We start from the raw sequence: 25,507 nt of genomic DNA on the forward strand, positions 1-25,507 counted from the left end.
GTGAGAAAGTGAGAAAAAGACGGTGAAAGGAAAGAGGCGTGCTTTTGTTCCCCCCGATCTCACGTCCCCTTCTTCCCTCCCGATCTCCCTGGGAAATTTGACTTGAGTACTTTTCTCCTCCTTTCTCGTTACTCATGTGTCTCCCCGTTTGGGAGGAGGGTGAAAATGGTCTGAACAAGAGGGAGGAGAAAATAAACCCAGGGAGTGAAAGAGAGGGGAAATAGCTGTAGCCCGTAGCCAGACTTTGCCTGCTTATTCAGCGCCGAGTGCTGCACTGCGCCGTCTCCAGTTGTGGGATGTTAAGATTTGCCTTTGGCTGCACTTCGCCCCACTCGCGCGCTCACATTAAGACTCTTTAGACATCTTTATGCTCATTTTCTTGGAGGAGGAGTGAGTGAGGGAGAGGCTAACCAGACCTATTAGCCTGAAGCCTGAAACAAACACACACACACACACACACACACACACACACACAAACTCTCTCTCGCTCTCTCGTTCTCGCTCTCTGACACACACACACACAAACTCTCTCTCTCGCTCTCTCGTTCTTGCTCTCTGACACACACACTCACACACACACTCCTCCAGTCCTGCGCTGCACCAAGGTAACAGTGAGTGGATTTAGCTTTTAGCCATCTGGTCGGAGCACAGAGGAAAAACCTCTCTGCTGCACACGGTGGGGGGGCAGAGGAAGAAAAGCCAAATGACGATGCAGCACTAAAACCAGACAGAGAAAACCAAAGAGTGAAAGAGAGAGAGAGAACGACACACAAAAAAAAGACACTCACTCTGAGACAGGATGGCCACCGCAGTGTTTCAGGTAAGAAGCGTGGTTGGGAAAGGAGGGTAAAGTACTGCTGTCTGTCTGATGATCGAGCTCCTGGCTTTTCGTGTGTGTGTGTCAGTTTTCTGCATTGTGGATTTGCTTCACTGTTACAGAGAAACAAAGTTATCGCAGGATGTGTGTGACCTGACATAGGTGTGATACTCATGTGCGTTATGCTGCACTGGAGCAGTGCTGTCTTCAGTAGGTGAACAGTGATAAAGAGTGAATTCAGACACATATTGCGTGTTTCCACAGCAGAGTGCATCGAGCTGCTTCTGGTGTGGATTGCAGGATTTTATATTAACGAGCATGTAATATACACAAGCTCATGTTGTATCAGTGTAGTATTTAAATGTGTTTATGTCAGGTAATGTAAAGCACTGCTTGCTTCTGTAGTGCTTGTGTATGTGTGTGGTCTCCTTGGCTAACCATGTTTGTGGTTGGTGGCCCATGGTCATAGCTGGAAAGATGGTGGCCTCTTCTCTTCTCTTCCACTTACCAAGAGTGAGAATGAAAATGTGTTTGCTGTCATGCTTTCAGTGGTGCTCTGTATAAAGTGTGTGTGTGTGTGTGTGTTTGTGTCGACTGCTGCAGTTGTTTCACAATAAGACCTTGCAAAAGTTGTTTCACAGATATAATCGCCCCAGGCGTGAGAAAACCCAACAGCACTTGGGGAATTTTTGGCACGTATAGCGGGAGTTGCAGTTGCCTCCAGTTTGCTTCAAACTGGGGAGAAGAATAAAGACGTAATGTGAAAACACAGAGCGTATTCTTAAACAGATTTGCAAGGTCACGCTGGTCACTGACAGCTGTGATTTTTCTCTGTCCCATCCACCCTCACTGAGTGGGTGTTTGGATTTTTAACAGATTCTGGCTCTTTCAGCAGGATATAATGTGAGTAAGAGGTTAAATTGTCTTCACATAGTTAGAAGACAGTAGGTTTCCATAAATACATTTTGTAGTGTAGTTGGAGCTGTTGGAACACAATACTAGGCTATAATGTAATGTATTGCTGCTGCTGGTAATGTATGCTAGAGACAGCTGAACGAGTCCAGTAATACTTATCTTTCAGCATGGAGCTGGTGTTGATGACTGCCCCCTCTAGCTTTTGTGCTTTTTAAAAACTGGCCCTCGTTTTGACAGATTTGAGAACCAATGGTGTTATTAGCAGATATTGGGGTAATTTCAGTAGGATTTCATTTTGGACTCAATATGTGGGCACCATCTGCCAGTCACTGGTGAATTCATTATGGTAACCCTTCCTTTAACCACTGACATCAGAGGTTCCAACTTTGGGTCTGGCACTTTTGTAGTGCCAGTGCTAGCCTTACAACATTTTTTTAAAAAGATGGTGGAAATGTGTGAAATTGAGCACCAGCTATGCACTGATGGAAAAGTTATGTGTCCACAAAAATGTCTAAATTTGACCCCTGTGCACCCCCAGCTTTTACACATGGTGTTTGTGCACAGTCACTTCCAGATGTTATACAGTGGGGTACATTTTGTCAGCATGGTTTCCAGTACAGGGAGATGTGACTGTAAATCAGTCCAAAGTTGTTGAGAGTAATCACCTTTATGCTCTGAGGAAACATTTCTGTCCTGATGTGAGCTGTATCGTCCAGGATTGCAGTGCTTCCATCCACAGTAGGACTGGTTTAACCAAGTTGACCACCTCTGTGACATTTTGGACCAATGTGTATGAGAGCACTTTCCACCACCCAACATCTTTAATTTTCATTGTACATTTCAGCTTCATTATAGCCACAGAGACCCAGAAGTCTTTCAGCACTTGTAGTTTTGGGGACTCATTTATGAAAACTCACCATATAAGCAAACTATAATAAGTGATGTCTTAATATATATTTAAGCAACATTGTGAAAGAGGTCTTGGAGTGGTAACCATTTGGAATGGAAAGAATAAACAAGAAACAGTAACTAAATCTAAAAGCCTGTTGAATTTTCAGAAGCAATTCCATTTAAAAGCAGCATTATGTGATCAGCTAATCTAAGGAAAAACAATAGGTTGCATGCATAACACTGTAAAGTGATTGGAGATGAGAAATGGGACGATATTAGCATTTGTCTGTCCAACTGACCAACTCCTGAGGGCAGCTTCTTTCATTTTAGCTGCTAATTTTTCATAGTCACCGGATAGTCTTCTTCTAAAAGCAGAAGAAAGGGGAAACCAAAACAATTAAAGAAGCTAAAAAGAATTTAAATTACTCAAGAGATTAAAGGGAATGCAGATTCCTGTGTTGCACAGACCTTTAAACCAATACTACGGGCAAAATACTGATTACAAATGATTTGCTGGAATGAGCGGTTTCTGACATCACAATTGGTAATAACTTGTAGGATGTGTAACCCACACATTCCTTGGCTGGCGTATGTGTAACACGGCATTGTCTTGCCTGAAGAGCGGCATTACCCGTGACGCCTGGCTTTGTGGGAATGGCGAACATCCACTGGCTTGAAGCCTGTGCCGGACTGGATTTCAGAAGAGGCATTTTTCATCATTACTGTCTGCCAGTCTGCCAAAGCCTCCCTCAACCCACTCTTACAGGCAACTCTAACCACAGTTACATACTCAACCACACATTCAGCCATAAGATCGGGACAGAGGAAGGGCTGGCCAGTTTGTGAAGGTGTGTTTGTTCACTTACTGTGTATGTGTGTGTGTGTGTGTGTTCCTAGGATTAGGGATAAGGCAGTGCTTCATGAACCATAAAAAACCACCAGTGTGAATTCTCATGCTCTTCAGCTGATGTAATCTTTCTTCTTCTGTGTGTATGTCTCAGTTCTTGCAGACACTGCCTCAGCTACGACATTACCGTGTATTGTAACAAACCATTTAGTTTCTTGTGTTTACTATTTTCTCACGGACTCACATTGTGACTGTGCACAACTCTAGAAGAGTGAGAGAACTTGGCTTTAGCCCTTTATTCAAGGGCACAAAGGTGCATTGTAATGTAAGCCAGGAGACACTTTTGATTTTGCTCAATGTTACACTCAAGTACAGTACAAAGTTTGCATATCCAGCATAGGCTGAATCGATACATTGCATAATACATCTACTGTATTATAATTGAACTAATGCACTCTCACTTATGTTCACAAAATGCTGTGCTGAACTGTAATGTGTGCACACAGCAATATATTTATTCCCTGGGTCCTCGGGGCTCAATGTTGGCACATACTGCAAACCTGCAATACATTAGCAACATAAATAATCCATAGCCATGCCAAGGCATCATGCCTTATTGTTGGGCTTTTAGTATAATTAATAGCTTCAACTGAGAGCAAGTAAAAGCTTCACATTTATCAAGGGCGTCATATAATGTTTCACTTATTGTCGTTGCTTAGCAGGTCATCTGGCATATATGAGAAACTGCTGTCATAGGCCCACAGGAAGGTGTTTTAAGAGCGTTTCAAAGAGCATATCCGGAGACTAATGTTGCAGTTAAAATGAACAGCGAACCCCCTTCAAAATTTACTGCTTAGGATGCTCGAACAACTCGGGACCATCAGCCCACCAGCTTAGATGAACACACACTGTTTTCAAGCTTTCTTTTGAGGTATTTAAGTTGTGCATTATCATTGGGTGATGTGTTGAAATAATTCAACACGGCCATGAACATTCATAACCTGTACGAGTTCATCCCATAGATACAGATACATACCTGCTAATTATGGCTTTCTTCTTATAACATTGCAAAACAAAGCTGGAGTACAGTCGCTTTGATGGGTTTTACTCTGCATTATTTGACAACAATTCCAAAAAGCACCAACACCACAAACACGCTCGGGTAGCGGAAGTGAGGCCCGGCTGGCTGCAAACGTGCTTTTTTTTCTGCTGTAGAATTTTGCATGTTAATATGGGAGTTTATGGGAATTGAGCAGTTTCTTGGAGCCAGCCTCAAACACACTGAAGGCCTGCAGTTTTTGGTACTCCTATATCTTCTTTGGTTTTCAGCTTCCAAGGTTGTCGGCTGGTTGTGACTTACTGGTAGGTTTGGGGCTTCTGGTATCTTTTTATTGGAGAAACTTGTCCAAAATGGGAATGTAGACTTCCACACTGATGTTTTTGTTCTCCAGGACTGAACGTCTTCACAACACTTCATCTTCTGGTCTCACATTATGGAAATCTCTGACAGTGATTAAACACAACTCTACACAGTAGCTTAACGCAAGAAAAAAAAGATGACACCACCTTGAGAGAAGAAATAAATTAAAATATGAATTGGACTTGTTCCATTGCAGATAGGTAAAATAGTTATACAGCTCCTCCAGCTGGCCTTTTGTGCATCATGTACAGTTTGTAAAATATTTGTATTAATTTATTTTTGGCTAAAAACCTCAGTGGGTATAATGGCTCGTTTTATGTTTTGCTGTCAAGAATTTGCCCGCAGTCTTCTTTCTTTCCATGTTTCTTGACTGGTAACTGGAGCCAGCAGTCTTTAGACTTCCCGAGGACCCTCACAGATTACTACTCTTTAAATAGAGGGGCTCCTTATAATACCCCCAAAAAGTGGAACATTTAATGACAGCTAATCTTTTCAATGACTCCATGCAATCAAGCTGGAGGCCTGGTATAATGGCCCTTTCTTGAATAGCATTGGTAGTTTCATAGTCAAGGAACATATTGAGAAAGGAGGGGGGTTTCATTTTCCCAGCCTCTTTTTGGGAGGTTTATTTTGGCATGCAACTTCAGGGTTTTTTTGATTACCAAATGACACCGTTCCCCATTTTCCAGGATGGCAACCTTATCAGTAGACCAGTAATACTTTGTATCAGGGGTATCCAATCAATGTCCTCAATGTACCCTTGCAGTGCACCATCTCACAAACATTGACTTGTTTTGGCTTTAAAGCAGCTTGATGATTATTGAACGTGGCTCCTCCAGGGGAACTGAGCCACATGTAGAGTCTTGAAAGATTTATTTACCTTTTGTTATCCCGGTGCCCTTACATGCACACGTTAGTTGGGATGGTTTGGCTCTTTTTAAGCCTTTATGCCCCTCGTACACCATTCGTGCCAGTTTTGCCCAAAGGTCAATAAAAAACACAGTTTCTGCTTTGTTATGCTTTCCCTGAAGGTATTCACTCAGTTCTTCTAGTTTCCGAGGGTTTGTATAAGATGTAAACATTTTGATTTTCTGATGTCATAGCTTGACTGCGATCAGGATGGTTTGTTTTTGATCTCATTATTGCTGAACCTGCACCACTGAGTTGAAACTTTTTTTAAACATCTTTCAGATTGTTTGCACAGTAGATATGAGAGAAGACTGATGAGGTCATGTCTCAGGATTTGATTTCCAGGTCTTCTAAGTTTGCTTTGGACTTAGTTCTTGACTTTGACGCGTAATAGCCTTCGACAAGATGCCGTAGCTTTGAACCTCTGTGGCCACTTATTTCATCACTGATTCTTTTAAGATTTCCTCCAGATTTGGTGAACCAGCTCCTGATTAGATGAGGCCAGCATGGTGGTGTAGTGGTAAGCACTCCTGCCTTCCAGCAAGAAAGCTACTTTTAACCCGGCGGGTTGGATTGGGCCTTTCTGTATGGAGTTTGTGTTCTCTGAGGTGTGTCCAAAGTGTGTATCCTGCTTCTCATCCAGTGTCAGCTAGGATAGGCTCCAAGCGCACCATGAGCCTGTTTGGATAAGGAATTAAGAAAATGGATGGATGGATAAAGTTTATAACATTTAGACTTGAGCAAAGTCTAAATGTCACAAATGTTTGGTTCAAAAACAGTTTGAAAGACTCATCTTATCCCATCATTGCATTTTGAGTTTTTTTTAACATGATATATATGGAAAACATAAAAACAATGCAAACTTTATGTCACTTTATTCTCTGGGTAAGAAGGTAAATTATCCCGTTAAATCAATGTGAGATGTGAAAGCATTTTAGTGTCCACATGACTGAGCATCCATGTGAACACCATGCGAGGTATGTTCATGTGTGTGTGCCAGAAGTCCACGAGGAGGGCGGGAGGTTGTTTTCTTTTCCTTTTTTCTCCTTCTTTGTTATCAAGCCTCCATGTCTCTGTGGGGAATGTTTATAGAAAGCAGACCTGTTTCCTTGCTTTTACCAGAAACCTTCATATTGTTGTTTGCTTTTCATGACTGATTGGTGTCGAGCGGGGCTTATAGTACTGACCAGAAAGGCAGGAAACATCAGTGCCAGGTTCCTGATTTTTCACCAAGCTGCTTGGACTCACTTGAAGGCTGGAGAGCTAAAAGATGGGAGAAAGGCTTGTCTGGGCCTGAGTACAAATATGCCTTTAATCTTTTTTATAAAACATAAAATATAGTTTCTCAGCTTTGTGGAGTGTTTTTAAAGCTTGCCAGGAAGTATATAGGAGTGTAACTGCTAGACATCAGATTTTAATGGCCAGGATAGTTTTGCCCAACTTGTTCATGACCTGTTAATGGCAGTGGTGAGTTTGCTTTCTTATGCGTATTATTAATAGCTCCATTTAGGATATTAATATTTGTGCTGGAAACACAGTGCGGCAGTGATTAATGCTCAGCTGAGTCAAGTTATCCAGATCTTTGAATGGATCTGTGTTTTCTCTGCAGATTTTTTTGTTTCATACTGATCGAATGTCAGAAATGAGTGATTGTGCGCAAAGCAAAATGGAGCAAATAGAAATTCTTAAGTAATCCTATGTTTAACAGCTGATGTTTAACTGCTGATGAGTGCATGATGAACATCAGTTTTGTTAAAAAAAAAAAAAAACGGGACTTGAAGGAGAAGCAGATAAAGGAGGGAGATACTTTGGCGGGATTAAATGTGAAACCCAAACTCACCCATCCATCTGTCGTTAGAAAACAGCTAAATGTGTAGGCGTGCAGGTGACTTAGTGCTGCAGTTAAATGAACGATATCCTTCCCTTTGTGGGGTTTTTCTTTCCTTTTCTTTTTCATTGAGGTTATAACATAACAGCTGTGCACAGTTTGACTGCACAGGCTCGTCTCAGCTTGTCCAGTTTTCTCCCCTGACATCAACCTGTTGCTTTCCAAGATCTCGACGCTTCTCGTGCAAATGCAATCTAATGTTGAGATAACAGTTCCCCTCCAAAATACGCAAATATGAATAAAAAAAATGTTCTGTTGATTTTAATCACATCATGTGTTCGTAATCAGTAAACGGGGCATAATTGTAGAAATGGAAATTTAAAATGGAGCTATTATGCTTCTCCTTCTCTTCTCTTTTTGTATATACTATTACAATGGTGGATGCTTAAAATAAACATGGCCAAATGTGACCTTGCGAGTCCAAAGCTCAGGCTTCACACTGCTCTAACACCCTGTTTTGAACCATTTTGTCTATTCCTAGCTCTGTGTGATGTCATTGAGAGTGGGTATACCTAATAAGGTCATCTTACTGTAGGAACATTGCTCTGGCTGTGAACATAGAAGCTCCGCCCACTTGCTGTTTAAAGCTCAACATCAGGTGGGGGGCAGCCAATCAGGAGAAAGTTATCTTAAAGGGAGCAAAGGATGATTTGAGTGGCTCCACCAAAGCTCAGTGTAAGATAAATAAAGATTATTTTAAACTGTGAATCATGCAGAGTTACTGCTACTCTAAACTAGTAATAAAAATATGGAGGGTCTCATTCCCAGGGTGTCAAAAGATCTCATGGATACTAGAAAGGTCTCCTTTGGCATGATTCACTGAGTTTAACGGAGAAATGCTTGTCATACTCTTTAGTTGTTGCATTTGGACACTTAGCTTTACGTTTAAATGCTCACCCACAGCATTTAAACGTAAAGCACCAAGTGCCTTATGGTTCTCTGTTCACACCACTGATTTGTGCACAAGTCAAAGCTGAGCTGGCTTCAACATTTCTTCAGTGGCCCAGTCATGCGTGAAGCTCAACCAGTCATTTAGTTTCATGTTTAGGAACACGCAGATGCCAAGGGATGATGTGGACAAGCACTAGAGCAGCACTTGATAACTGACTGAGACTTTGAGTCTAGCTGCTCGTTCTTGCTGATTTTGTAAGTTTGTCACTCGTTCTGATAAACTAATTTGCTATTAACAAAGCAGCCAGTGAAAAGAATCAGAAGAATATGAGAAAATATGAGCTTCCAAACACAACACTAACCCCAGTCCTTGACTCGTGACTTACACCACCTCCATCTACACGTCCTCGTTCTGTGGCGTCCAATATGCTAGGTGTGTCAAACCACCGATGCCAGAAGATGCCACAAAATGGCAGTATGTGACACTCTGGGATGGGAATGCCTTAGTTTCAAAAGTCCAGCTATGCTTAAAATGTTTGTGAACTGCTTCTTTGAGCATATTTGATATTTACTGTTGCAGAAAAATGCATGTGCAGAGTTTGACACATTAAAAGTGTTTTAACATTCCTGCTCTGTGTTCACCTCAACTCTGAATGCAAGTCTTTTGTAATCAAATCATATGCCAGGATGCAAACATATGTCATCATAAAGACTGAGACATGAATCAAAGAAATTAAAGGTTTTATTACCAAATGTTTATGAGACAAAAATTTTTATTCTGTATTAAGCATTCATTTCTGCTTTTATGACTTTGACCCATTATTTCTGTCTGTTCTGGCTTGTTCCATTTGTTTGCGTGTTTTAAGGGCCGTTCCTACAGTAACATCTCCTGCAAGTGAGCAGATGTCAAATGACGACATGTGGAAAAATGTCTTCATGTGAACATGTGTCACTGAGATATAAAATGGGGAGATGCTGAAAGACTTCTGACAGAAGCTGAAGTTTCTCTCTGCTCGCTGTCTTTCAGCAAAGCTTGGCAAAATGCCTTGCAAAGGTTTATCCATACTGTAAGCACAGCAGTGAAATTGGTATTGATCTTTGCATCTGACTGTGGGTGAGGGAGCAAACACAAGCACAATGCCCAAAATGTCAAAGGAAAAATGGCACAGAAGATGGCAAGCTTGCCAACTCACCAGAGGACATAAACCACCCTCTGAACCCTGATTCTTCATGGCTGCCTTCTTCTTAACCCCCTCTTCTCGTCCTCAGCCGCTTGGCCTGGTGCCAGAAAGTGAGAGCCATGCTAAATGTGTAAATCAGCGTGCTGGTAAATACCAGCTCTTAGCTGAAGGACCCTGGGAAGGGAACGTGACCCCCGCTGTAACTTTAGAACAAAAGAAACAAGCCGCAGCTTCTCCCCTCACCACGCTGTCAGCCCCGTCCAACAAAGACAGGGGTGAGAATGAGCAGGCTGAAGGCCACTTTGAGCTGCAGCCGTGGAGAAGAAGCATGGCAGGGACATGCAAAGGCTGTCTGATCCCTCCGGGGTTCAATTTGCTCCTACACAGGCAAAGAAACAAACTGTGTGCTCATTATGATGGTTTTTCGTTTCAAAAATCTTTTGACATCTATCTGTATCTCTTTATCATCACTGTGGCAGTGAATAAAGTTAGCGTTAGCTAATCTTTGCTAGGTAGTGTGATGGACTTAGCTGTGGCTTTCTTTTATAGTGCACACATAGAGGATCAGAACTGAGATGAGATGTGTGGTTGACACCTACAGACCCAAAGTTAATCTTAATAGACTGACACAAACTAACTCAAGCCAGCAACGTGTTTTTTACCGAATGCTGTCGCACATGTTTTGCGTCTCACTATTTCTGAAGGGTTAGGGTTGGACACGAGCCTCTCAGAATTACCACTAACAATGCAGTCCAAACATCTATTTCTAATTGCCAGTACACAAAAAGGTTTGCAAAAAGAAAGAAATACAAAGCTGAAATTCCTGAGGCGGCAATTGCACATGCAATTTTAAAATGGTTGCATAACCTCTTAATTGTAAAATGAGGTGGGTAATTTGTGGTGGAATGTTTTTATATTGGAAATTATGGACATGGTTGATTCACACCTCTGCAATTATTGCAAATCATGAGTGATCCAGAGTAATACTAGCCCAGGGATGGGCAATCTCAGTCCACGAGGGCCGGTGTCCTGCAGGTTTTAGATCTCACCTTGGGTCAACACACCTGAATCACATGATTAGTTCGTTACCAGGCCTCTGGAGAACTTCAGGACATGTTGAGGAGCTAATTTAGCCATTTAAATCTGCTGTGTTGGTTCGAGGACACATCAAAAAACCTGCAGGGACACCAGCCCTCGTGGACTGAGATTGCCCACCCCTGTACTAGCCCCATGCAAACAGGGCTTTAGACTGTCTGTGAAGGTTCTCAGTCATCCAGGTCATCGTAGTCCAGACCTTCCCAAAGTGTGGGGCCCGCCCCCTAGGGGGGGCGCGGTATGAGAAGGGAAAAAAAAACAACGCTTGGACACTGCTAGCACGGGGCGCCTCCACAAACGCAAAGCAGGAGATGAACCATAGCTGAATATGTTTCCAAACCAACTTCATTGTTAGCAATGTTGAATATTATTACACAGGAAAAAAACAACTACATGTAAAATAATCACACCGTGACGCCTCTGCCTTTCTAAATAGAGGGACAATAACTGCATGTGTATGTGTAAGCGTGTAAAACCTGAAGATGGAGACAAAATACTGTTAATCTGACTATCTGCCATTTTTCAATTCATCTCATGTAAACAATAACGTGGCGCACAGCGTGACGTGAAAAAAGGCACATACCTTTTGACGTTGCGTGAAGAACTCTGTATTCCTCGTCAACACGTAAACGTAAAAAAGGAGTTTTAAAAAATCTCCGTGTTCAGTGATTTGAAACGCAGTTTACGTGTGGACGAAACAGCTGCGTCTTCAAAAATACCCGTGTAGGTGTGGACGCAGAGTTAGTAGTTTATTTTCTTACTAACTGTAATTTATTGCAGATTACTTGTATTTGCTTAATTGTTTACTAAATGTCTGAGGTGTGAAATAAGCCGCAATGGAGCAAAATATGGGTGTGTGTGGTTGGAGGACGTGGGTTAGGGTTACATTTTTCTTGTAAAACAAAGGGGGGCCTAGCAAAAAAAGTTTGGGAACCACTGTAGTCTAAGAAGCTTGGAAAGAAGCGTCTGGACTTCTTTAAGTTGCTTGAAGACGTTTCACCTCTCATCTGAGATGTTTCTTCAGTTCTTCAGTGATTAGGTAGAGGTTCATTAGGAGGTCCATTGTCCCTCTTGGGAGAACACTCCCACAGGGCTTAAATCTGGGACTCTTCACCATTTGACCCTAGAACTGACGAAGCGTCTCGGATGAGAGGTGAAACGTCTTCAAGCAACTTAAAGAAGTCCAGACGCTTTTATAGTAATACAAAGACGGATGATAAAAAGCCTTTCTAGAAAAGAAGGATTTTTTTGTGCAAAAGTCCCCAATGTGGTGAATAATTAATTGATGTCCTAATTGTTTTTGCTATAAGATACTATACTGTAAACACCCAAATACTGTATAGTACAGTATAATAATCCCAGACGTGTACTTAAATATGCTGACAAAAGAAAAACAGACACAACCGTGCGTACATGCCTCTTCATTCCTGAAGTGCTTCTCATTCTGTGACACATAAATCAGCAGCGCCGAGATGAGGACCAGTGTTTGGAGACAGCGGCTCAGTCGTGTACACGTCCTGCAGTCCAATCTGCCAATAAATCTGAGATTTTCCACAACTTTCCCTTGAGGGAAACAAAGAGGCCATAACTTTCACACAGACTGAGACAGACAAGAAAGAAAAATATGTGGATGTAAAGCAGCAGAAGTGTACATTAGGAAAAAAGAAAAATACATCGGGCAAAGAATGAGGTTTAAGGAATTCCTATTCAGCCCGCATAGATGCATCAGAATTCTAATAAAATAATGAATATGGATCAAGAAGGAGAAAAAAGCAAAGTGAAGAGGGCATTGTTGCTTGGACCAAAGCTCTCCCATCATTCCTTTGTGCTTTGATAATATCCCAATAAGTCCATACGAAGCCGCACTCTGGCACACTCGACCAGCACGGACACAGAAAAGCCTTCTGTTACTCGTTACGCCTCGCAAATTGAATTTGCACAGTGAATATTTCGGCCGGGACGTGCCAGATGCAAAGATCTGGATAAACATAAAAGCACACAGGGAAGCCGTGTGTTTATATGCCAGTGCAGAGAGCTGGAGAAAGTTTTCTAGCGCATGCCCTCCCACGCTCTTTTCCACGGTGGAGAGTGAGCTAACCTGCATGGAAATCGGTTTGCTGCTTGAAGTAAAGCTGGAACGTCCATCTCTGTGTTTGATTTTCTTCCGTGAAGGTTGAGATTTGTAGAAATAGGCATAGCGGTATTTGTTTACCCAAATAATGAATCGATTCATTTTTTCTCCGTGCCGCGCCGGTGGGTTCGTTGGTGGGGTCATTAACATATTCAGATCTGGGAGAATGACATCGGTTACATATCGTGTCAGTTTCTGGAGTGTGTCAGCGGCTAGCAGGAAGCTTACTGCATGTGAACGCCGTCATACGAGCCAGGGATATCTGACATGGACTTTTGTCTGCAGGAAATGGGCCCTTGTTTAATGCAGTTAACAGAAGCATGTATGGAATGCAACAACACAATTATACTTTATTATATTACACTCATTTGAATACTGCCGATAGCATCAACACACACTCTCACCAGGCTTCCTCCTCTCGCACCGCAGAGCCCAGACAAAGGCTTTGTGTAGGTTTTCATCTAAATTCAGACATTATTCAGAAGCCATGGTTACACTGGACCCATTGCATTTCGTTCTATGGGCTGTTTGCACGTTTGATTCTGGTCAACAATATACCTTATGTGTGGGTCTATAGTACTGAGGCTAGTGCTGTAATCTGAGCTTATTTTGCAGTAGTGTAAAATATCCTTTCATTTTCCATGGGGGTGTTTGGATACACTTACAGAAATCTGACTTCTTAAAGCATGAAATCTACAATGTACAGCTGAGGTTGACACAGCAGCTGTGGCTACTTCTGGCTTTTCTTCCAATAGATGCTGAAATATTCTATGTTTGTATATATATATATATATATATATATATATATATATATATATATATATTTATTTTTTGAGTGCGGGTCCCAACTTGTTTTTCTCTAAAAATGCATGTGGTCAGATGGAAAAACACACAAACTTGTCCATTTGTACAAAATGAAATAGCTGGTAATGGACAGACACAATGTTACTGATGGTTACATCCTCATGCAATAAAGAGGATATATGTTGTATCAAAAGACAGCTGAAGGTGCAGAGGGTATAGCAAACGTTTGTCTTGAAACTGTTTGTCTAGAACTGTCATTGCTGCTTTTAATAGAAGATAAGAATTTAGGTGTGAAAATCATGCTTCCTTAGTTTTTAACTAAAGAGTATTCTGTATCATAAATACAGTTTTGAGATTTTTAAAGTAACAAACCTGCTTTAAAGTATGTTGAAACATCAGTAACTTGTGATTAATTTGATTGTGTGCAGTTCTCTGCCTGCATTGGCATGTATGCATTAGGAGCCATGGTTCCCCCATGCAATATGAAAGCCACATAGATTTGATATTAGAGCAGTATTTCCATAGATGGCAATGATCATTGCAGCATTTACATAAATATATGTATCTGTAATTCAAAACACGTGCAGTATTTTGACAGGAAAAATGAGGAGAGGACCAAAATAAGAGTTTAATGTCTAGGTACCAAAGTTCTTTAGATATTTAATTCTGGACCAACATGGCGGACTCGACTGACGACTATCCTGAAACGTTTTAATGCTCACGCTTCTATTGAAAAGTAAATTAATGCACTTTTAGTTTTGCCCATGCAGACTTCTCGTGTTGGAAATATTTGTTTCATTCAGTGGTTTCCTGCTGTTTGACCTGCGGCTATCCCATTGCTAAGTGCTCACCTGCTTTTAGATAAATATTTGCTGTGGTTTCTGGTGGACCCTGACTCTGACTGCAACAGTACAATGGCACCAAGTCCCAGTGAAGCAGCTACATAGCACGAGGGAGAATGTGAGCTATTCTAATGTGGGCAGACTACCTACAGTCTCAATCTGAACTTCTAATCAGCGGTTACATTACAGTGGCGCCATTCGCTAATTTGTCATTGATATTGCATCAAACATAATTTAATTGCAAATAAAATGAATGAATTTTATTGGTCATGACAACTGAGTTGCAATAACTAAATAAATGTTTTGGCGCCTTCATGAACTTGCTCTTTATGTTCTGTTCTGCCATTTTGGCCGCTGTCTTCGAAATGACGCATTTAACGATTACATTTCCACTTATTCTGTACAGTGCATCGGATCTAATAACTGTTTATCTGATGGCTGATTCTTCGAATGAAATGTAGCCCAGTCAAAGTAGTGTTCATTGTTTTGGGGCTCACCAAACAAGACCCTTCATGGCTATTTCTGCTCCTTCCTGACAGAACAGTACAACCTTTAAGTCACATATCAGCACTAATGTTCTCCTCTCTGTTAATATCTTTCCCCCCCTTGTGTTTTACTTACTTTCTTATTTTCTTAATTTGCTAGTGTGCTTATCCTGCTGCATGACCCAGTTTGAGCTAAGCTTTAGCTGTCAGACAGAAGGCTTCACATTTGACTCTAGAATACTTAAGAGTACTTTGGTATACACAGCAGTATCAATTCAATAACTACAAAGCACCCAGGTATTCTGGCTTCAAAATAAGCCAAAATCATCACCCTTCCTTCATTGTGCTGACATTTGGTATGATGTGTTTGTCCTAATATGTTCTTTACATGCAACTTTGCAAACCTAAGCCATGCATCAGTCCATAAACTTTAGTATTTAAAATGCTAACTGAGCTCTTGGCTTGTTACGGTTTCTTACCTGGCACAAAGCTCGAGCTGACCTTGGGGTGAATTTGTTTGAATGTCCACTCCTGGGATTATTGTGGCATTGTATGCCTGCATGCCCCGGATCAGCAAACTGCCAAAACTCCTGCCTTCATAGAGTTGCTAACGCTTGCTGATGATCAGTTACTCAGGTGCATTTGAATAGGAGCAACTGGCTGCTACTTGCTCTTGTGGAGGAAGCAAGTTTAGTTTAGTTTTTTAGCTTTTTTTAATTTTTTAGTTTTAGTTTTTCGCAGAACTGCCTCTCTGTCTATTGCATTTTCTTATTACTTTAGTAGAAGTTGAGCAGAGCTCTGGTGGGAATAACATAAGGTCACTGAAACTCCATGCACTAATAGACAAGTTTACCCCCACAGGCACACGAGAAGTAACAGCAGAGTAAGAAAGATGTCAATCAATCACTGTCTGCACATGCCCACACAGCCCTGAGAAGATTAGACAATATAAGTGAAAACACCTGTGTGTGCAGCTATGGGCCGTCGAGCGTAGCATATAGGCTTTTATTGCAAATTAACTTTAAAGAAATGGTAGGATGAAATGAAGCATGGATGTTTTAAACACACTGTTCTGTTTGGTATTACTTTAGCTATCTTTCTGAGCTTATAACAGATAATGAAAGGGCCTAAACATGGTTTACAGTCAAGATAAAAGCATGCTCTTGTTCAAGTATGCAGACTAGATATTGCAAAAACTTGATCACTTGAAATTCCGTGCATGTGAACACTCTGGGTGATGACTGACTGCAGGTGGATGAGCTGTCAACAGCATGGGGCAGGGGCAGGGACAGCGTCAGGTGAGAACACTGACCAGGCCCAAGGAGCCTGGGCCCCCGAAGGAACAGGGAGAGAAGAACGGTGTGCTGTTGAGCGCGAGTGATAAGGATGGGAGGGCTAGAATAACTTGTAACTGAGGTTGATTTAAGGCAGACGTAAATACTGTATCCTGTCATCTCCAGGCACACTTCACCATGTAAGACAAAATTCTCTAACCTCCTAGGACCTGGCGTCCACATATGTGGACAACACATTTTGGGTTATTTAGACCAAAATTCTCAATTTTGCTCTACAAGGGCCTGATATCCACTTACGAGGACATTATACCGCTACTGTTCTATCGAAATTTTAAACGAATATCCTAATATGTGGCTCTCGTTTTTCTTAGAAACAAAAATTAGGTAAAAAAAAAAATCTGGTAGTTCTATAGTTTTACGTTCATCAGGTCCCAATCAGCCCAAATATCAGAGAGAAATTAAAAATGCATGCCGTGGAAGAGTTCGGGTCTTAGGAGGTTAAAACAGACATAATCCATTCTAGCGGGTAATATATTAGGACGGTGGTGACTGTGACAGACAGCATGAAATCAGTGAAAAAAGTGTTGCTCTTACCTCATGTTTTACCTAATTGGAACAGACTGTATCACGGTCGAGATATTGCATTTCACAACTAACAAGCATTCATGGAAGGGTTCCATTGAAGTAGTAACAGCCACTGTGTTGGAGCCTGTCTTAAATTTAGGCACTGTCTTTTTGCATATCAGCTGCTTCCATTGCTAAAGGGACTAAAATCATGTAATCTGATTAAGGTCATTTCCTGTTTAGAGTTAACATTCCTGTATTCCAGATGGGGTAACAGCTATAAAAGAGACTGTAATGACCCAAGGTGACTCACACATCCTCAACCTTGTGAATCTAATCAGCCGTCCAACATCCCAGTGGCAGTTATCCAGTGACCCTTTTAAGTTTGGTTTTGAGAACTGGCAGATAGTAAAACATACTTTGTTTCAAAAGTACAGTGGGTTGTTTATACAAGTACATAGTGCTAGCTAATTTGGGTCTTTTTAATTCAAATTGTTAAGGCTGGGACTGGAAATTGGCCAATGAATCCGGTCACCCGATCTAATAAATATTTGATTATTTTGTATCCATATCCATATGAGTATACAGCCCAACAATAAGCAAGAAAATCCAGCGGTGGTTGAGCTCCAGCTGGGATTTTCATAACCACTAAATCATAGTGAGACTTCATCAATCGCACAAACTCTGGCACTGAACCTGCCAACATTTACACATAGTTTGAAGGGTCAAAAACAGTGAAGCGAAGTCTGCGATACATGACGCGAGCAATTCTTTGGCCAATATCCGCCCAACAACACTGCGCTAAGCTGCATGAAAGGCCTAATGAGACCGCACTTTTTCAAAGGCTGTTTTTTATTTTATTATTGCGGGCAGAGGAAGAATGTGCTACAGTAACACAAAGCAGACCCCGACATCGCAGAAATCCAGTCTTCAAGCAATGACTCGTTTAGTCTCGGATAAGGAGAGAGGTGGAGCGGTAGCAAAGATGAAAGGTGCTCTTAGAGGTTAACAGCAGTGATAACCTCGAGGCCTAATCGTTCAAAGCTAAAACGGACGGAGCATAGCAATGAAATTCGAATATAGGAAAAGAGCAATGACAAAGGCACTCTAGAATCATAAAGCTGCCCCGTGCTATCACCGGTCAGTCGGTTATGTATGAGATGAAGGTACTAACTGGTGAAAATCCAAATGAGAAATGTCAGAAGAATGATACGAAACACTAACCAAGGATGAGAAGACTGGCATGCACAGGAAGGAAACAACCACCACGTTGACATCCTGTTTGCATTCATGCTCATCAAGCGGGCATCTTTTTCTAGGCGCACATCATTCGAATCTTCTGCTAGAAGCCATTATCATTATACTCTTCCTGTTTATCAGCCTCATGCCCTCACGCTGAGCTCACAGAATGATTATGGAAACTGTTGGATGGTAATCGGATTAGTCCGAGCACTTGACAGATCATGAGTTCTGTTGGAGCGGTCCCACCGCTTTGTTCTTCTGTTTAATTTAATAAGGTCTTACGGTACGAGGGGTCGGACGTGAACATGTACAACAACAGTCTGTCGTTACCTTGTCTTTAAACTCAGTAGCTCCGAATCAGCACCTGCTAAACACTGTCCATACAGTTCTTGAATTATCAGCCTTATTTAAAGATGCATCCATTGTTTTTTGGCCATTTGGGGGTCACAAAAATACTTTTTTCAATTCAACATCATGCACAAAAGTTGCCATAAAGCCAAAACAGTGAGCTGAACGGAGTTAAAACAGTAAAGCAGAGGCGACTTTTAGATATTATTTTACATTACCGGTAGTTTGTTTCCGAAGGGGATTCTTCCTTTTCTCTTTCTGGTAGCTCTAATTCTGTAGAAGCTTGTCCTTTGCTTGTTGTATATTCTACAGTGGAGATGGAGAAACACATGGGTGCTAACTTAAAGCATCTGGGGTTCATGTCGAAAATATGAAGCCATAAATTGTAATCTAAATATAGCTGCCAGTGTGCTTGTTGTTTACAGTGTTTCTCTAACTCCAAATTAGCATCCACATAACTCACTGCTTGTCTTTCTGTTTTCAGGTGTCCTCATCTTGTGTTCCAGCAACAAACTATGAGTTGGTAAGCAACAGTCTTTCTTTTCTTTTTTCTTTTTTGTGTTAGTAATTGCTTCCATGCTGTACTTATTACAGTGTCCGTCTTGGTGCAGAATTGTTGCAAATAAGGTTGGAAAGTAACATGCTCTATCAGCTACACTAACACTGCAGTCACTATAGCAGATAATGGTCCATTATCTGGAGGCCCCCAGAGACAAACTTGTGATTTGGGGCTATATAAATAAACCTGACATTGCTCGACTTAACCGTTGTTTGGCAGCTCATTTTCTGTTCTGATAAGGTTTTAAAGGTTATAGCTTTTGGAATAAAAGTTTAAAAAAATCTTCTGGATAAGAAAGGTAAATAAAAAGCTGTGCTATTGAATCTGCTATATCATGATGACGACTTTTGGTCTTTGAAATAACACAGAGCAAATTGGGACGTATTCTGGGTATGAAAAGATTCTGCAAGAGCCATAAAATATTCGCTTGCTCGGTTGCCTTATATGGTATTGACATACGAGGCTGTGTTAGACTTGGATATGATTCGCTTGCTCGCTTCATCGAATGTTGTGTGTTTAAATGGTTTTGGGCGCTTGACAAACCAAAGCAAATATCCCCTGCACTTTTCTGTGCTCACACAGAAAATATTTCTTGAAATTGTCTTATTTTGTTTTTAAAAGCAGCAGTAATTAAGAAAGAACATGTTATTATCCTTGCAGTTGCCTTGGCACTAGATGCCTTCTCCATGAAGACATCTGTTTGAGATGTGCAGAGGCATGAGGCTAAGCTCTCTGGGCATTGTTAAAGGCATGTCTTTGAGTTCATTGCTTTCTGAAACACCTTTGGGATGCAGAGGGCATTATTTTACCACAAAAATAGACTTCACCGCTATCTGTTGGCCTCTATCAGTTTTCCCTCCACCTTTTTCATCTGACGCACTCCTGCAGCCATCACATGGACTAGGTTCAAGTTTCACCAATTTAGGTGTTTATCCAGAGTTTTAAGTAGTTTATTAGTAGTATAGTAGTATTTTAATAGTCAATGGTAAGGAAGAAAAAACAATTTATCCGCTAGACATATGTGTGTCATGTCAAAAATACACATATAAATAATATTGAAAAATTTTAAAAATATACCTTTTTTTAATGCATTTGTACAGTTGTGTAACAGACACTGTATTCATTATCATTCATGATGTTTTTCATACCCACATTTTTCAAGCAGTGTGGAGGACACTTTGTTAGTAATATTGAAATACAGATTAAAAAAATATTATAATATCTTAATTGGTTGTGTATTGCTGAAGAAAGCAGAGGCAAACAGTAACTGCAGGGCAAATCTCGACAGTCTATCTCTTGAGCTTGCCAAAAGGCGTCTCCCTCGAGGCTTTTATGCCTGCATTAAAGGTGCTGATTGCCTCCATAAACACGGACGGGCTGAGGTGTAAAACACTGGTTGACGTGTCTTTACTGTACTGCTGAGGAGAGAGGAAGAAACACAGAAGTGTTAAAGCTGAGGGAAACAATGGATTTCAACACAAACAATGGCACTTTTTTTTGATTTTCTAAAAATACAACTGCAGATACTGAAGAGGAAATAGGAAGCATGAAAAATAAACACAATGGTGGACACCTGCTTTTATGCACCTGAAGTTTTCCAAAGACTTGTGGTGTTAATTTTTGTTGGTAAGCTTTGCTGTGTTTGGTTTTTAAAGTGCAGTATGTATTACAGAAATGAGTAAGTTATTATGTTTGTGCGTCACCTCTCTGGTGTGTGACAGGAAACTGGATGGTGTGTGTGTGTGTGTGTGTGTGTGTGTGTGTGTGTGTGTGTGTGCTTGTGTGGGTGGACGTGAGAGTGTGCATGCCTGCGAGGCCTGAGGTGTGCTCTCAGTCAGCTCTCCTCAGCCCTTGTTTGGTGAATTCCTTTGCTCACAGCCAAAGGCAACGTGATTTACTGCCCTGCATCAGGTACACTCTGATTGACCATATATTAACTCAGTTGGAGAAAAATGCTGAAAAAAAAATAGAAAGGTTTTTGGTTTTTTTTAATCCAGACATTCCAGTAAGATTGACGAGCTACAACTGGAAGAAATTCAACTTTATTACCAGATGATCGCGCTCCTTATGTAATGAATCTCATGCAGCTGCTACTCGGCTACAGATGAAAATAAGCAGTGCTTAATGAGTTTACTATTTTATTTGAATTTGGATTTTTTTTTTTCATTTTTATTCCTTACATGTCCAAAATAAAGTAAAATTTGGAAGCAACAAAATTGGTTCACAGCAAATGCATCTTGTTTTTGGCTTTTCATTAAACCACATCATCATGACTGCAATGAGGTGTTTAGTAGGTTCTGCGGGAGCTTTTGAAATCTTTGATCTTCCTCAGCAGGTGGAGTTGAAATTGCAGATGTTCGAAGCCTTTTTTTCAGAGCATTTGAAGTGGAGTTTATTATGTATAAAAACTCAATTTCAAGTCTTTTTTTTTTTTTTTCTATTCTTGGATCCTGGCTGTCAACAAGAGTGCCTATCCATAATGCCCTTACTAGGTATGCAGAGGCCCTATTGTCCTGCTGTTCAAACCTTTTTTGAGGGGGAATGGCCAGTCAGAAGAAACTTCACTGAATGTCAGGGTGGCCTTTAAGTGTGAGGACCTAAAACCGGTTGGTTTTAAACAGTATAAAAGATGTGCGATGTAGCTACCCTGATGTCATGTACTGGTTTGTGAACTTCTCGCATAAAGTCTTAAGCTGACCGATTTCTCGTAATCAGGTTGGTGTTTTGAAATTGGATATAATGAGTGAAGGGGTCAGCTGACAGTCAAACCGCATGTTCATTGGCTAACAACCATCACATCCTGTATAATTCTCCTCTCAGACTCTAATAATGGCAATAATTCGCAAAATGAACGTAATCGTTTGTTGAATGTGACCCCAAAGTAGTGACTGAGCCTTAAAAAAATTATCAGGATAATGTCTACAAAGGTCAGGGCCGAGGGCTATTTTCACCATATTCTACAGGAGCGAAGTCATTTTGCAACTACAGCTATTGCCCCCTGGTGGTCATTTAATAGACTGCAGGTTTATGGCAATTCTGCGAATCCGAGGGCCCTATAAAGGTTTGATTATTTTGAATTTTGAACTTTAAATGACGCAGACCTACTCTAGGAGATACCAAGAATAAAAGTAGGGAGCTGTACTGTAAATGAGCATAACTGATCCCTTTTGAAGGACCTGTTATCACAACAGCTGGGAGTAAAAGTTTGTTCTTGATACTGGTGGTGCTTTTGATTTAATCAAATATCATTAAAAAAAGAGTGCAGACTTATCACCATTATTTAAGTGTTAAGAGAATCGACTTTTCTCATTGCTTAAGGTAAATCTGTCTCCATAGCAACTGGTTTAAGGGCACAGCACAAATGGTAAATGGTAAATGGCCTGTATTTGTATAGCGCTTTACACAACCTGTCATCCACCCATTCACACACACATTCACACACTGGTGATGGCAAGCTACAATGTAGCCACAGCCACCCTGGGGCGCACTGACAGAGGCGAGGCTGCCGGACACTGGCGCCACCGGGCCCTCTGACCACCACCAGCAGGCAACGGGTGAAGTGTCTTGCCCAAGGACACAACGACCGAGACTGTCCAAGCCGGGGCTCGAACCGGCAACCTTCCGATTACAAGGCAAACTCCCAACTCTTGAGCCACGATCGCCCCTAGTCCAACAGTGTGCAGGGCACTGTGTGAACTACGCTGGATAGATGCAGCTTTTAAATGTACTTATTTTTATTCTGGTCTCAATCAAACTGTGGATGATAAAGCCAGATGAACGGTTAGAGTAATAATTTAGTAGATATGAATAAAACTTAACAGCACCAGCATTAAGTCAATGATACTGTGAAATTGGTGCTTAGTGATTTTAGTATGTTGTAGCAATATACTGGTGACTACCTCTGGAGTGAATTTGAAATGATTCAGCCCACGGCTGGAAGGTAATGCCAACATTTACTGTAAGTGATGATGTGCGTTTCAGATATCTTCAACTGTTGAAGATGACAGCAACTGAGGGGTGCACAGTGTGCCGTAGAACATGCTGGGAGCATTCCTCAGATATTCCCTCATGTTGAGCTCATGTTGCCAGGAATCAGTTTTATTTTGCACAGCCCTTAGATGAGGGTACGTGGGCTGTCGTGGAGATGTTAGGTGTTCTCACCGGTGAGATAGGCTGCACATTTGTTCTCGCAAGTAAAGATATGCACACACTCAGAGAACCATAAACCACTAACACCTACGTCATCCACCATTTTTTTTAATATAGGTCTTGTGTAGTCAGGGAACAGGGCCAGGACATCGCTGAGTAATGAGTAACTGCAGGGCAAAGATGGTGTAGATGTGGTCCAATTAGTGCTGTGTTTAGAACCACACATATTTCCCCGATGTGCCCTGTGTTACGCTGTGTATACAAGCAGCAACCAGGGATCCGGTTACAAATTACAGAATGTTCGCAGAGCCCTGGGAAAGCAGGAACTAAAACATAAAATAGGCATGTTTAACATTGGACTGAGAGCCAACTAAAGCATAATGCATTGGTGTTTGAAGTGGATATTACATAAAGATGCTGTGTGAAAGATAGGACATCATGGTCAAGTTTTTCCTCTTCCGGCACTTTGGTTTAGACAGTAAGAAGAATTAGTTACATACTGCTCAGAGTGAATTCCCTAAGGAGATGGTTGTTAAACAACTAGGAGAAAGTAACTTTCATGCTTTTTCTATCCAGTTCCATAGAATTCCAATCCAAATGCAGTGTGCATGTTCTAGAGATTCAGTTCTTTTTTGTGAACATATAACATTTTAAAGCTCATACAAGTTTGGTTGCTTTGCATCAAATTGCAAAGCAAAATGTATAATGCACCAAAAGTATATACCAGTATACTTGTAACTGATACACTGAAAATAACTGAGCCTTTTGGTTTACAATGGTGAATTACAATTGAACAGTGGCTTATAAATTGCAGTTTTATGAAGTCATCCCACAAACTTAGTAGCTGCAGTCCAAGTATTTCCAGTTCTGTTCACTCTGACCTGATTACCAGAATGGACTTTTTTTGCACGCTAAGCAGTTATTTATTTTTACCAGTGTTGGAAAACACAGTATGAAGACTGTCAGTTTAGATTATGGTCACTCAGTAACTGCAAGGTATAAGATGCCAATATATCCTTCAGAAAATCTATGGGTTTTTTTTATGACTGCTTTAGTTTTGTTGCTATTAATAATCAGAATCAGAATCAGAATTCTTTATTAATCCCGAAGGAAATCAGCATGTTTGATGGCTAAAACCAAAATAGACCATCTTTACTTGAAAAATCCTGACAGTTATCCCTCAATAGTTTTACACAGACAATGCCATACTTAGTAGGGAGTCTGGTTGGGTGATTTGTGTTAACACAATAAGACTGCCACAGTTAGCTTCTCTTTACAAGCAGTCAGCATTGGTTTCCTTTTCCCCTGACCATAGTCTTAACAATCTGTTTTTAGCCACGCCTACATCTTGTTCCCTCACATGTTGAGTAATAAATAATTTGGTGAGAACACAACTTTTTTCCTAGTGATGTTTTAATCTTTTCAGTAAGTGGAGTTGTAACAAAATGCCTAAATATCAGAATAAGCTGTATTAGCATGATAACATTCTACTATCATTCTATTATCTATTATTCAATTATCAAAGAAACATTCTAGGTAAGCATATTGTGGACACTTATTTGGGCAGCTACTTTGAAGAATGTATAAATTAACTTAAATTTCAGTGATCAACGGGATGTAAAAACTAAATCAGATAAAATCTGGTTATAAAGTTTGCTCACTTTACCTAAAAACAGACCTATCTGGGAGTGATGCTTCTAACCAACATCGTGTCTTTGACCTGGACCTCATGTCTTTTATACAGCAGCAATTTCTGTTGAAATAATAAAAGAAGTTTGATTTTTTTCACATAAAAATTACTGTGAAAAACACCACAATCACACAGGGCCACAAACTGGTCTGCAACCCCCTTGCAACTACATGCAGTTAGAGAAGAATGTGTATTCCGATTGCTAATTGGTTAGGGAACTGATTCCAACAGTTGCAGTTTGCACCCTCTTTGTGCCCACTTGCCAATCACTTGGGGAATACACATTTTTCCCTAGCAACCAGAGGTCACCAATTGGTCTCTAAGCTTTTATGACTGGTACCTCAGAAGGTAAAAGCCTGCTTTGCATTAAATATATATTGTTTATCCACCAGTGACAGAGCAACATGATGATCTGGAAATCTGCTGCAACCTCAAGCACCTCCAGAGGGACACATCTGGCTTTTAGCTGTTAATTCTTCCTCTGTTCGTCACCACCTTGCTTCTGTCTCAGTCTCCTTTTTTTGTATAACTTAACATAATATAA

General features: G+C 40.9%; 1 protein-coding gene across 2 annotated transcripts in view; it reads left to right on the plus strand.

Annotated features, from left to right (window-relative positions):
- tns1b (tensin 1b) overlaps positions 1 to 25,507 on the plus strand; it is a 161,412-nt gene that overhangs the window by 63,104 nt on the left and 72,801 nt on the right. For both annotated transcript variants that reach the window (XM_026143669.1, XM_026143668.1), the window contains exon 4: positions 19,050 to 19,088. In XM_026143669.1, coding sequence (XP_025999454.1) covers positions 19,050 to 19,088 — 39 coding nt within the window. The remainder of the gene's footprint in view (positions 1 to 19,049; positions 19,089 to 25,507) is intronic.

Source organism: Astatotilapia calliptera, chromosome 16 (assembly GCF_900246225.1).
Source record: "Astatotilapia calliptera chromosome 16, fAstCal1.2, whole genome shotgun sequence".
NCBI lineage: Eukaryota > Metazoa > Chordata > Actinopteri > Cichliformes > Cichlidae > Astatotilapia > Astatotilapia calliptera.